Here is a 13,123-nt window from a genome sequence, read left to right on the forward strand (position 1 = left end):
TTCACAACACATCAGCTTGTTGAAACTTTGCAAGCATGTTCATGACCCTTAATGAAAAAAAGTCACTTTCATATATGTGGCTGACAAAATATTTTTCTGTATTGAAATAAGTGGGGAAAAGCTTTTTGTAAATTATTTTTTCTTTCTTTTTTGCAATTTAGAGCTCTCTTTTGCACTTCTGTGTTTTGTTTTGAATGTTGTGTCAAAACTGCCAACACTGCATATTGATGATGAATTCAAAGATTTTTTGCACGTCATCAGGTTAATACTTTATTTGTATGGTTGTAGCATAGACAGAGGGAGAAAAGAGAACAGGAGCAAAGAAATTAACTGTTGATTGTAGACTTGAATCGGCAATGCCAGCAAACCTCTGTATTAAATGGTCACAAAGTCAACAAGACACAAATAAAGTTTTCAAACATTTCACTTCTTTGAAACTGCCCAAATATAATGTGGACCTCTAAAACAATGGCACAATATAACATTGTCACAAAATACCAGACAATTTAGTCACATGCCTACATCTATGACCAAGTGCAGAACATATGTAGCTGGTAGATTAAGTCACTTTGATTGAAAATTCAAGCCTCCAAAGGGTCCTTGTTCTGGGTGGACCAAGAAGAGGGTATTTTTTTGTAGTTCAGGTATTGTTCAAAACCAAACGTACTGGACAGATCTGTGATTATTTCAGTACATATGCCCCCAAAAGGCGTTACTTCATTTTTAAAATATTTATCCTTTTTCTGTGCAAATATTCAGTAGTCTATCCAGATGCTGACTGATACATATATTTTTAGTAGGACTAGAAGTAGTAATAGTAGCCCACACAGCCACAAGTGACCTCTTTTAAGCATACTATCTACTGAATTTCATTGAATGTTTGCTGATGGATGAAACAGGAACATGAGAGCGTAACTCATTTTGATGTTCCTCAAAGTAATACTTAAATAGAATGTTTTATAGAAAATGGTATCACAATTTCTTCTTTGTAAGGTGCGTTCAGATTATGTGCATATACTTATTAGCTTATTTAAATAAAAAGGCATCTTAAATGTAAACATCAGAATTTTTGATTTAGTCATTTTAAACCAGTTACTGATTCAGAACAATTGATCCAGAACAATTAACAATTGATATTTGGGCTGATATTTAAACCCAATTAGACTTAAATATTCAAAAAAAAAAAAAAAAAAAAAAAAAAAACATTTACAAACCCAATGTTATTAATTCTCTGAAAATAATTGTTACATTTTTATGTGAACCTCTCAATGGTTGTTACTAATGGTTTTTACATTCGTTTACACAAATTTAACATTTACTTTTTGTTTAACCAATCACTGGTACAGGTAGTTGATGCAATTCATTCATTTATATATTTCTAGAATTTATGTAAAAATGTTGTCATGGTGGAGAAAATACAGCAAAAACAAGAGGTCAAACACAAGTTTGTTGGTAGCTATCAAGGGAGATAGACCTTGATTTGGTTTCCTTTTCCTTTACCACAACACACCCTTTCTCTCACACACCACACTCTTACAATGCAAACAAAAGGCTTGTACTCATACCCGAGTGAAGCTACATGATCCACAACCATTCATTGCATTGTGTTTTACCCTCAGGAAATGAACAGTGCTGCGGCTACATTGCACAGTTTCACACATAATTCAAAGGGAGAAGGTAAAATATTGAGAATAGACAGGGAGAGGGTGTTGGAATGAGAAAGAGGTGGCGATGGAAGGGCAGTATTTGAAAGGCTTTCGTAATGCTTGGGGAAAAGAAATAAGGCAACATAGGAGTTTTTCTTTTTGGTTTTAGATTTGAAAATTTTGATACTGAGGGGTTAAAAAAGAGAGTCCAAAAAGTTTTGTGAGTACATGCCTCAAGAGAAAAAGCAGGAGAAAATGAAATGAAAGAACCACATATGAAGGAAAATTGAGTTTTGTGACAACACCAGAAGATACTGAAGAAGCAATTGTTGCTCATGCGTTGTGGTTATATTGAATCCAACTTCCTTGACATATCCCTAAGACTACTGTATATATATATATATATGAATACCCCATAGCGGTTCGATATTACATGTTATTTTTCAAGTCAGCGTACAGAAATGATCTACCAAACTATCTTTATTTTTTAACCTCATGACTAAATTACATTCATATTCTTATGTACTTGAATGAGCTTCAAGTACAAGCCTTGTCTCACTACCAAAAAGGGAAAAATATATAAATCAAACAAATAATATAGTGAAAAACAAAAGGAAAAAAAAAACAAGAAAGTACAAGGGAGAGCTCAAGCCACTCCAGTGCTATAAGTCCCATAGTGCAAGCCCTGCAGGGGCGTCAGGACTGACTGACGTCCTCTCCTTTTCTTCTCTCTGCGAGAGAGAATTTGCTAACCAACAGAAATGGTGGCTTGCTTGTAGTAGATTGTTTTCCTAAAACTAACACCAGCTACTGCCTCTTACAAGTAGCCTAAACGATTTTCTCTGTCTTTATAAAGGAAGCTCCATTTATGCTAACATACTGCCCAGCTGCGCTTTTCTCCACTTTACTCCCAAATTTTGTTCACACTTTCACTCTATTTGAATCTCTGTTTGTCTCACTTTGTTTCACCCATTCTGTCACGTCTCAAATTCAGTCAATGAATGGAGTGTCTTTGGTGGACACCAGGGGGCAGTGGGGAGGAGAAGGCCACAAACATGAAGTCGACTGGAACGTATGTTGTTGGAAGAGATGAAACAGTTGGCAGGAGTATTGGAAGTACACAGACTTATTTCATAAATGATCAAGGATTAATACCCACATCCTACAAAACAAAACTATGTGAAACACAATCTGTCTCTATACATAACATGGTCAAAAGTAGAGTGGATTCTAAATCACCATACATTTGATCTTGTCATGATAATCCTGGTTAGTGAAGGCATCACATAATAATATGTTTAATCCATATGACATGTAGCTACACCATCAAGTTGCTATGCTATGACTTACGAAAGAAGAACTTCATCTATGTTTTCTATTTACTGACCTATTAAGATTATAATAGATTTTCCAGGAATGATGTTTTTACGTGAACTTCCATGGAACTGACCAAGGCTGATGCAGCACAATGATTTTAAGTGTGCATGCCTACACCCCCAACACACCCCACAAAAACACTTACACAAACCTGCAGGCACACATAAAGCCGGAATACTGAAAAACACATGACTGGAGTACCGATGTAAGATATGACACTATGAGCTACCCCAAAGTCTCCATGCATTACCTCTATACAAAATCACACTCTGTACACACTCATGCATGCACACACACACACACACACACATGCTCTCTCTCTCTCTCTCTCTCTCTCTCTCACACACACACACACACATACACACACACACACACATAAAACAGCTGCTGCATCTTCCTTCCCTGTGTGTTGTTCATTTTGCTTTCAATGGTAAGCCACCCTTGCATTACTATAAGCAGTATAATTAACACAACTATTATTATCATTATTGTTGTTATACTGTCCTTATTATGGGAAACAGACAGAATTCATTTAGCAAAACACACATCCTGTTAGCTGTTATTGTTCCATGTGTTATCCATAATATCAGAATGATTCTGAGGATGGATATCCAAGCTCTAATGACACTACAGAAGAGGCAAAGAAGTGGTGTGTTGAAGGTGCATCTTGGCAGTGCCTGAAGGGGGCATTATCTTTTTTGTTCTTTACCCCCTTATAATCTTTCCTCCTCGTCTTCAAGAAACCCCTCCATCTTTCCATCAAGTTTGATTCCTATGTATGCCTATGCATTTGCTGCATTACAAAAGAGAAGTAAGAGCTGTGCAAGAGTCAGTTAACAAACAGAAAAACATAATTTCCACCCTTAATGGCCTCCTCTGCTCTTTTACAGATATTCCCTTGCTGCCAATGTGTACTCACTTATGGGTTGTCCTGCTTTGTGCTACTGTTGCCGCCACTGTTGTATAGGCTGGGGTTCACTACTAATGGATGGGGTACTGTGCCTGTTAAAGGGGCTGCAGCGTAATTGAAAAAAGGCAAGAAGGGCAAGGGCTCTTTGTCCCCTGATGCCATCATATTTAGAGTCATTGGAAGGGCAGCAAGGTTATAGGGGTATGGCAGTAGCTGTGGGCCATACAGTAGGTGATAGGGGTCAGGGTAAAAGGGCAGTTTAGCAGAGTCAGAGTGGGATACCATCTTCCCAAGTGATGGAAAAGGTAGGGGTCCAGCAGGGTAAGACATCAGGATTTGCTCCTCCTGTTTCTTACCAGAGCAGTACCCTCCAGGTATGACCAAGGGAAGAGTAAGCTCCTGGACAGGGTAGCCTGAGCCCATGTGGTATTCTGTAGGAGTGAGAGAGGTGTTGTCCTTTGATTCAGGCTCTGCTGTGGGCACTTGAGAATGTAGCAGGGTGTGGGAAGAAGGCTCACTCATCCCAGCTGAATTCGCTTGCAACATAAGACCCTGTTTTTCTGTGTTGTGCCTTCCTCTGTGTGATTGGCTTTGCTCCAACTGTGGTCGCAACTGTAGGTCCAAGGGTCCTGGAGAGTGACAAGGTGACTTTGAATACCTTTGAGAAGGTCCTTTTGGAGTGGTTTGAATGACAGAGCATGTAGGAGATGGTATTGGACTGAGTGGTTCCTCTTTGGGCACTACCAACGACACCTCCTCATTACAAGACTGTTCCTTTGAGATGTTGGATGGATGTTTAATCTGTTGATCAAGCTCTCTCTTTTTTGCCAGTATTGTTGTCATGGATAAGTCTTGGGCTTGGCTGCTGGATTGAGGAATGATTCTTAGATCCTGAGCATCTTGTAAATCACTTAAATCTTCATTTGGATTAATGTCACCTTCACTAAACACATAACCTCTGCCTGTTTTTAGTGATATGGGTCCAGATGGAGTTGTTGCTCTTCTAATCTGAGGCTCTGTCAGCATTTGAGAAACCTGGACTTGCCTGTCGCTCAGCGTTTGGCTTCTTTTCTGTTGGTTTAGTGTGTCTAAATTCCGTTTTTCTGGCGTTCTGTAGTCTAGGCACTCTGCACCATTCATTACTAGTACACTAGGGAGGTTAGGAGAGATGACGTTAAACCTTTCTAAAGTGGGACTGTGGATAACTTGGGAAAACTGTGCACACAATGGACTGTGGACTTTGTCAGTAGTTGCCACTTTGGGACTTTCACAATTTCTGACTCTTTGGTGTTCTTCCATGTTCTCACCTAGTTGGTTGTCAGTGATTTGACAGTCTGGTTTGGAGTAATATATGACAGACACAGGCTGTACTTGCTCACAATTGGCATCTAAACCTTTGCTTGGTATAGTCTCCGCTGTAGAAGGTGCGTAGCTTGACATGTCTTGCTTTTCCTGTGTGTCTTCAACCTCGGTTGAACTGCCTAATTCATGTCGCTTGAGGTGGCAATTGAGTGCAGCAGAGGTTTTGCAGACCTTATCACATTGTGAGCATGTATATCTGATCAAAGGCCTCCTGCCCAAGCGAACTGGGCTGCCTTTCTCTATGGACCGTCCATCCACTCCATTCTCATCCACTTTCATTTCCACCTCATTTTTTGATGACTGAGAAGTGAAGAAAGTAGGGGCAGACAGGGGCTTGTTTTTGGGATGCTGAGTTCTCTGATGTTCCTCTAGCTTGGACTGTGATGGGAATGGTGCCCTGCAAAGCATGCACACAAATTCAAACAGATGTGTCAACTCATGTTTGTCTCGTTTCCTTGGGCTGGAGAACCAGCGGCCACATGTTCCGCACTCAGATGCCTGATCTTCTGACCATCTTTGCTTGATGATAGAGGATGCTGTGTGTTGAGGATTGAGTGTAGCCTGAAGAACAGATGAAGGGAGAGGGAGATCAGGCTTTCCATGAGTTCCCTTTTCTTTTTCCTTCTGTTCTGTTCTTGAAGAGACAGGAAAAGTGTGTGGCGTTTCTTTGACTTCAGCTTTCTGTGGATCACTAACTTCTCTCTGCTCTTTCTTTACTTTTTGTCTCCTTTCCTCTCCCTCATCTGCATCTTCATTCTCAACTTCTTTATTAAAATTTTTTATGAGTCTCTCAGCTCTCCTCATAGGCCTCAGGGATCGTTTATAGTGCATTTTGCGTTTCCAAGCTTTTGCCCCCTGAATATGAAGAGCCTTTCGCTTGGGTTTGTAAGAATAGTAAGGCCTCCATAGGTTGTCCTCCACATCATTGTCATTTCTGTCCTCCCTGACCTCCTGCCGGAAGAAATATTTCCTCACCTTACCTTTGAGTTTAGGGTTTTTCCATTTGGACTCCCCTTCCTTTCCTTCCTGACTGGAGTTGCGGTGTTTATGTTGGTGGTGATGGGTGTGCCGTTGCTCTCTCTGGTCCTCTTGTGATAGGTTACTCTTTTTGAGTTTGCTGCGTGTAGGGCTTTTGTCTCTCCTTAGATCTGTTTCAGAGATGCTCCGTTTGACAATGGCCTCCTCGCCTATGCGCACAGTAATCTGACAAAGTGGACCGCTGCCTTTGACTTCCGATCCCACCGCTAAAGGTATTGTCTTTGTTGACTCTGTTTTATTGTGAACTTTTCGTCCCTTGTGAAGTTTCTCTGTTGGCTGTCTGATTTTCAAGACCTCTGGGTCTAAACTGACAGCATCCCACTCCCTGTATGCCTCTGTGTGCTCTCTCTGGCTATGTTTTCTAATCTGTTTATGACCTGTCTTTGTATGATTTTCTGGACTTCTTTTTCTCTCCTCAGAGTCCATCTTATTTCTGTGAACAATGACAGAGGAAGAAACTGCAGTGCTGTGCATGATGACTGATGGTTTACTGTGTGCAAATGCAATGACTGAAGAGACGGCTCCTTCTGGGCACTTTGGATTTTTTCCTTTACCATTGCTACCTGACAGCCATAAATCTGACCCCTCTGTCTCTCTGGCTTCTTCTGTCATGTCTGTTTGGGGAGAAGCTAGTTTTTTACCCTGCTCTACATCCAACCTGATAGGGAATCCCTCAGGCTCAGCCTTGATGTCTGGGGTTTTAAGATCTTTCAGGAAAGACTCCAATTTCTTTGTGTCTAGAGGTTGTGGGAGGCTGCCATCTATAGATAAAGGCAGGGTAACTGATGAATCAGAAGTGAGTAGTTCATCAGCCATTGGCTGACTATATGTTTTGTAAGGTCTCTTTAGAGATCGCATGGGCAACAGGCGGTACAGTTTAAGGCCATTGACCTTTTGCTTGTAACCGCCATTGGCTGTTTTCTCACTTGAGATCAAGCCAGGATTGATACCATGGAAAGCCTTTTGGTGTGTTTTAAGGTTGTAGTAGGTAGGAAATGCCTCCCAGCAAAAGATGCATTGGTAGCGCCTTTCACCAGTGTGCCACACCTCATGTTTGGTGCGGTACTCAGCCAGAGCAAAAACCTTGTCACAGTAGTGACAGGGGTACTTTCGGCGCCATGAATGCACATTGGAGTGTCGCTTCAGGCTAGACAAAGTCATGTAAGAGCGCTCGCACACGGAGCAAAAGTAAATGATATGTCCATCTACCACTTTTACAAAGTGATCCTCTTCCCCCAGGGCATCCCTGCAAGTCAGTGTTTCAGCATGATGGGCATAAAGGTCGCGCACTTTCTTTATGGGTCGTCCAGGCCTTGTTTCTTGTCCAAGCTGTTCTGGCTCTGCAGCCTCATCTGCTCTCTCCCCCTCCACTTCACCCTCCTCCAGGGGCTCTTCTTTGGGTGGCACTGGAAAAGCTGGCAGCCCTTGCCTGCAGGTGGCCTCATGGGATTGCAGTCTTTTATTATGGATGAAGGCTTTGCCACAGTGGCGGCAGCTGAGTACTCGTCCCCCCCGATGGAGACGCATGTGAACAGTGAGGGACGAGGCAGTGCTGAACAGACGGTGGCACACCCCACACAGTAGTTCTGGCTTCGGCACTGCCCTAAAGGAGTCATGGAAAGATGGCGTGGGGAGAGTCAAGGGGGAGGAAGTTAGAGAGACAGACGAGGGTGAAGGAGGAGGAGGAGGGGTTGATGAGGACGAGCGAGGATTGATGCTAGGGAGAGGAAGGCTCAGTTCAACATGGAGGCTGTTTGCCTTGCGTTTTTTGCCTTTTGAACTCTCTGGATCCTTTACACCTTGGTCCTGGTAGGCTCTTGCGCTGAGGTTGAAAAGGATGTGTGCTGTTTCTGTTGTTGAATGCTCTTTGTACCCATTATTGAGACTAACCCCAGCTGTCTCTTTTGAACAGTCCATTTTATTAGAGTGTTGTAAGGGAGATTTTGGGTATCGGGTACCACTTCCATCAACAGAAAATGACAGAGATGGCTTGCAGTTCTTACTGACTGGAGCAGTTAGATCAACTGGGAAGGAGGAGGAAGAGCATGGTAGGCGCTCAGTTTTTGATGACATTTTGGATAGCTGTTTGTCTCTGAATGCTTCCCCCTTCCATGCCGTGCCATCTGAGCTGTCTCTGTCATGGTCATCAGAGGAGGAAGTAGGGTGGGATGAGGAGCAGTGCTTCTGTCCAGAAAAGCCAGGCAATCCAGCACTGAGGGGAAAACTGAGCGATATCCTCGTAGTTTTGGCACCATCTGCCTCCTCCGTGCCCTCTCCCATCCTGTCTCCTCTCATGTGTTTATTTCTGTGTTTCATTGGATCCTTGTACAAGTTCTCTAAGATGTTCTCCAAGGCTATCGTTGGCCAACAACAGAGCACTAGACAGTCAAAGGGTTTATCTGTAGTCCAGAAGGTCCAGGAAAAGGCTTTAAAGAGTGTCTATATCTTCAGTGCAGAAGTTGTCGATTGAAGGATGATGGAGAACAGAAATTTCAGATCAAGAAGATGGTAGTTCATGGAGGTCAAGTTCAGAGATGACGACTCCTAGATGTAGGTAACATTGTGCATCTTTGATTATCTTGGTATAAAACAGGACGGGGATTGCCGTGCATTGAACATTCAGCTCCAAGAGTGCAGCGCAGGTGTGGAGAGGGTCCCAGCCATCCTCTCCCGACACCATGACCCCGCTCTTAGTCCTGCAACAGAACGAAAATAATTTGTTTTCAAATATTCTGTTTTAATCACAGGAAACATTGTAGATTTTAACCACAAACACCAGAGAGTACCACAAGAAATACACATGACAAAATGTATGCACTGTGTGGTGGCAAATCAGTGTGCTAGAATTTGCTGGCTATAAAATACAAGTTAGCACCAAGTAAGCAATCCATTATGGTAGTCATACACTTGCAGACAAGTCAGACAAGGTTAGTTGCAGTCATCTCAGTTTCCGAATTTGGCATGACAAAATCTGAAAGTGTGGAAAGAATCTCAGCAATCAACCCCACTGAGTCACAGCATTCGCTTCACCTAATTGAACACTGCTAAGATTTAATTAAGATTTCCCCAACAGGGTGTTATTTATAGTCAAAGTGCTCCAAATATGCCTAGACTGAACAGGTACCAAAATATAGATGGCCTTTTGAACTGAAGCATCTTGTATTCCTGATAAAGTTATTTGGATATATGTATAAATATGTAATTTTACTATATAGCATGTAATGCAGAAGACAGAAGACTGTCATGTCAGTTTTTCTTTAGCAGTCTGAGAGTGAATAGTCCACATTGTTGTTGCATTCATAAACCTTTTTGGTTGCTTATTTAATGATCATCTTGTTTGCTTAACCTGTTTGTTAGCCATAAAGAAAGAGCATTCTTAGTTAGCACTAATGATGCGACACCAGAGAAAATCCCCAGTCATGGTTTTCTGCCTGCGTTTTAGCCAGGCAGGCAGGCAGGCAGGCCTCTGTAAAATTCCACAAGCAGCCCTGAACACACTGAAACTAGGTCAGCACTGTTATTGCAGAGAGAGAAAGAGAGGAGGAGGGAGAGCAATGGAGAGAGAGAGAGAGAGAGAGAGAGAGAGAGAGAGAGAGAGAGAGAGAGAGAGAGAGAGAGAGAGAGAGAGAGAGAGAGAGAAAGAGAGAGAGAGGTGGGGAAGAAAGCGAGATACAGGCCTGGAGACAGGAACAGCCATAAACACACACTTACACATGCACAGAAACACATACACACACACACACACAGGCAGTCAACAAGCTGCATGAGCACACAAGCAACACGCAAACACTTTTGCAGGCGTGCAGGCACATATGAACCGGTCTGTCTGTAAACAAGTGGCTTGACAGCTAGCGTTACCCAGCTCACCATAAATGCAGCTGCTGAGAGTGTGCAAAGGATGTCCTGCATAATAATAGATGTTACATAAGAGTATATTTAGACAGGAAGAGTTGAAAAAATTATTTAAACCTGTCCGGCACTTGTTGTGACTGGCCGCTATGGCGTAAAACAAGGCCTAAGGATGACACAGTTTTACATGGTGATCGCATAGTGAATGGACAAACACATCTGCCACCCCCTCATTTTCTCTGTACGTCTGTCCCTATTTATCTCTCCCTCTCACCCTCCTTTTTCTTCACATATGACGCACACACTGCCTCTCAACAAACAGTTCCTGGCGCAAGAGGCTGGCCAAGCGTGACAAGGCCTTTGCCTTCCCCCTCAAACTGCCCCTCTACTCAAACATCTGACCGATTGAAAGAGTTAGAACTGAAGTATTAAAGTGTTGCATCTTGCTAAATGAAATATTATGTCAAGTCAATTTTAAAAAAAGGGTTGGCAAATTGACTTTCTCCCAAATGTAGGAAATTGAAAACAAGCGTCACATCTGCGTCATCAGCTGGAACGTAAAGTGCATGCTAGTCAACCAGGTAAAGATTTTCAATTTACGCACATGAGGCCGCTGTTTTATAATGCTGTCACCAGTGGGTTAGAAACTGAGAAGAGGCTCGGAAGAAGCCGGATAATGGGCTAAAGGTCTTGAATTTAGCTGTGCCAGTGAAAGAGACCATGGACTGAATGGCAGTGGAAAAGGGTAATGAGTGAAGGCCGCCTGTTTCCGTGTGGCCGTGACGGGGCCCACTAGGGTGAGGCTGACTGTGAAAAGGGGGCAGTCGCGAGATACTGAACTCTGCACAACCCCCTGCCAAAAACATAGTGGAGCCAGCCAGAGGATAGATGAGGGGTAGGGAAAAGAGCAAAAAGGAGGAGTAGGCTGTTTTGGAAGAGCAAGAGGGAAGCAGTTGGGAGATGGAGAAGGATGGTCCGAGGTTGAGTTTGTGGGTGAATGTCCTCACTCCTTGCTTTCCCCCTGAGCAATTTATGGTATCTCTGTGATTTGGCATGACGGGCCATGCTCCAGCGAGTCTGCCCGTGTTACACGCTGTGTTCGACATGGTCCACTGAATTTAAACTTGACAAGTGATTCCCATGAATCTGTTGCTGTAATATGATCAAGGACAATATTCTAAGTAGAGCAAAACTGGAAGAACATTTCATCACAAATAGAGTGAGAAACTCCACTAGTGACCTGGCTGAAGCTACTTCCTCAAGATCATGCCTGAACCTGCTTCCATAATGCTTTAGTTTGTTTTGGAAGACGAGCAGCCCTGCCATGTTTCCGTTCTAACATTGATACCTCTTTTGCTACAGTATGGCAGAAACTTTATGCTAACATATGCCAGAGTTTAAATTACAAATATCCCATGCTAGCAGACTTGAACCCATAAGCCGTGACAGTAAATTAAATTTGACCCTGGCGTATATTCAACTCACTTCAATAAAACCATACAACTTGGCTGCTTGGCTTCTAACGACCTCTGACCCTATGGCCTTGTAGGGGTTGTGTACCACTAAGTATGCTACACATTTGAAAATGGAATGTGCATCTTATAATATCATCCACCATCTGTAAACACAGGTAGATGCTGTTTTTTTAGGGCTCCATATTTCAAGACGCCACTTGGTCATTAATTTTAAAACCGAGTCCTTCGCTATTGAGATAATTTCATCAGATGTGAACTTACCACAACATAAAGTATCCAAATTCAGCAGAACATTAATATGGAAAGAGAACGCAAAAAGTATGAAGCTTTATTCTCATTTTACTTTAATCTTGGAGCGACTCACCAGCCCTGAAAAAGAACTGCGTGGTTCAGCCACAACAGCGGAGGATAAGGGAGACAGGCCTTGATTAGCACACACACAAACCCACACACACACACACACACACACATTTCTGGTGTCTACACAAAACCAAAACAACATCGATATGATATGAGAGTGTCACAGAAATGCAAGAAGCAGGAAGAGGTGAAGACAGAGAGATAGATCAGAGGAAAAAGTCTCTCCTTCTCGCTCCCATTCTCCGCTAGGCAAGCACACAACAAGACAACGTACCTCGGAAAACCTTCTGCTGCATCTCGGCTGCGATGTGTTCTCTCTCTCACTCTCTCACTTTCCCTCCCTCGGTCTGTGTGTCCTGGTCTGCGTGTTCCCGTGTGCGTGTATGAGTGAGAGAGAGAGAGAGAACACAGGGAAAGACAAGCGCGTGCATACAGGCAGCGCTATGTAGAGGGCAGAGACGACTCTCTCGCACTCTGACTCTCCCCCTCCTTCTGCCGCTCTATCTCTCCTTCCCTCGCCTGCACTCTCGCTCACTCTCTCTCTCACACTTCAGTTTGCCACTGACACATGATTCTGGGCTGTTTTTGCATTTTTTATCTACCCCAGCCTCGTACCCCTTACTCACCCGCACCCACCCCCCAGCCTCATTTTAATTCCAATTCTCTTTTCTATTCTACATTTTTTTGTTCATTAGACACACACTTTCACCATGCACACTCTCTACATACACCAAGCCTGATGATAGCAAGGAAGGGAGGGAGAACGGGAGCGAGGGAGAGAATGAGCGAGTGAGAGGACGCCATTTAAGCAGTTTGTTACGAGCACTGCCAGTCCCCAAAATGGCTGAAAACAAACAGGAGCCATGCCAACAGAAAAAAAGCTTGGCCATAGAGACACGAAGGGAAAGAGATAAAGAGTAGGAGTGGGGAGAAACAGAGAGACGCCAGACAATACTTGGGTAAACTCTTTAATAACTCTAAATAAGTGAGGTAGCCGAAGGAGAGATCAAAGAGAAAGGCATGGACGTGCACTTTGGTTTCCATTTTCTCCTCTCTTTTACTTTCCCTGACTGAAAAGAAGGACGTTTATGGCAAGAAGCGGTGGA

General features: G+C 43.0%; 1 protein-coding gene across 1 annotated transcript; it reads right to left on the minus strand.

Moving 5' to 3' along the window:
• Positions 1–1,834: 1,834 nt before the first annotated feature.
• On the minus strand, positions 1,835–12,755 carry zbtb4 (zinc finger and BTB domain containing 4). The gene is made up of 2 exons (XM_084434800.1): positions 12,292–12,755; positions 1,835–9,029 (listed from the first exon to the last, which is right to left on the minus strand). The coding sequence occupies exon 2, from the start codon at positions 8,647–8,649 to the stop codon at positions 3,943–3,945; it is 4,707 nt and encodes a 1,568-aa protein (XP_084290926.1). The 5' UTR covers positions 8,650–9,029; positions 12,292–12,755; the 3' UTR covers positions 1,835–3,942.
• Positions 12,756–13,123: the final 368 nt, after the last annotated feature.

This window comes from Rutilus rutilus, assembly GCF_951802725.1.
Source record: "Rutilus rutilus genome assembly, chromosome: 16".
Classification (NCBI taxonomy): domain Eukaryota; kingdom Metazoa; phylum Chordata; class Actinopteri; order Cypriniformes; family Leuciscidae; genus Rutilus; species Rutilus rutilus.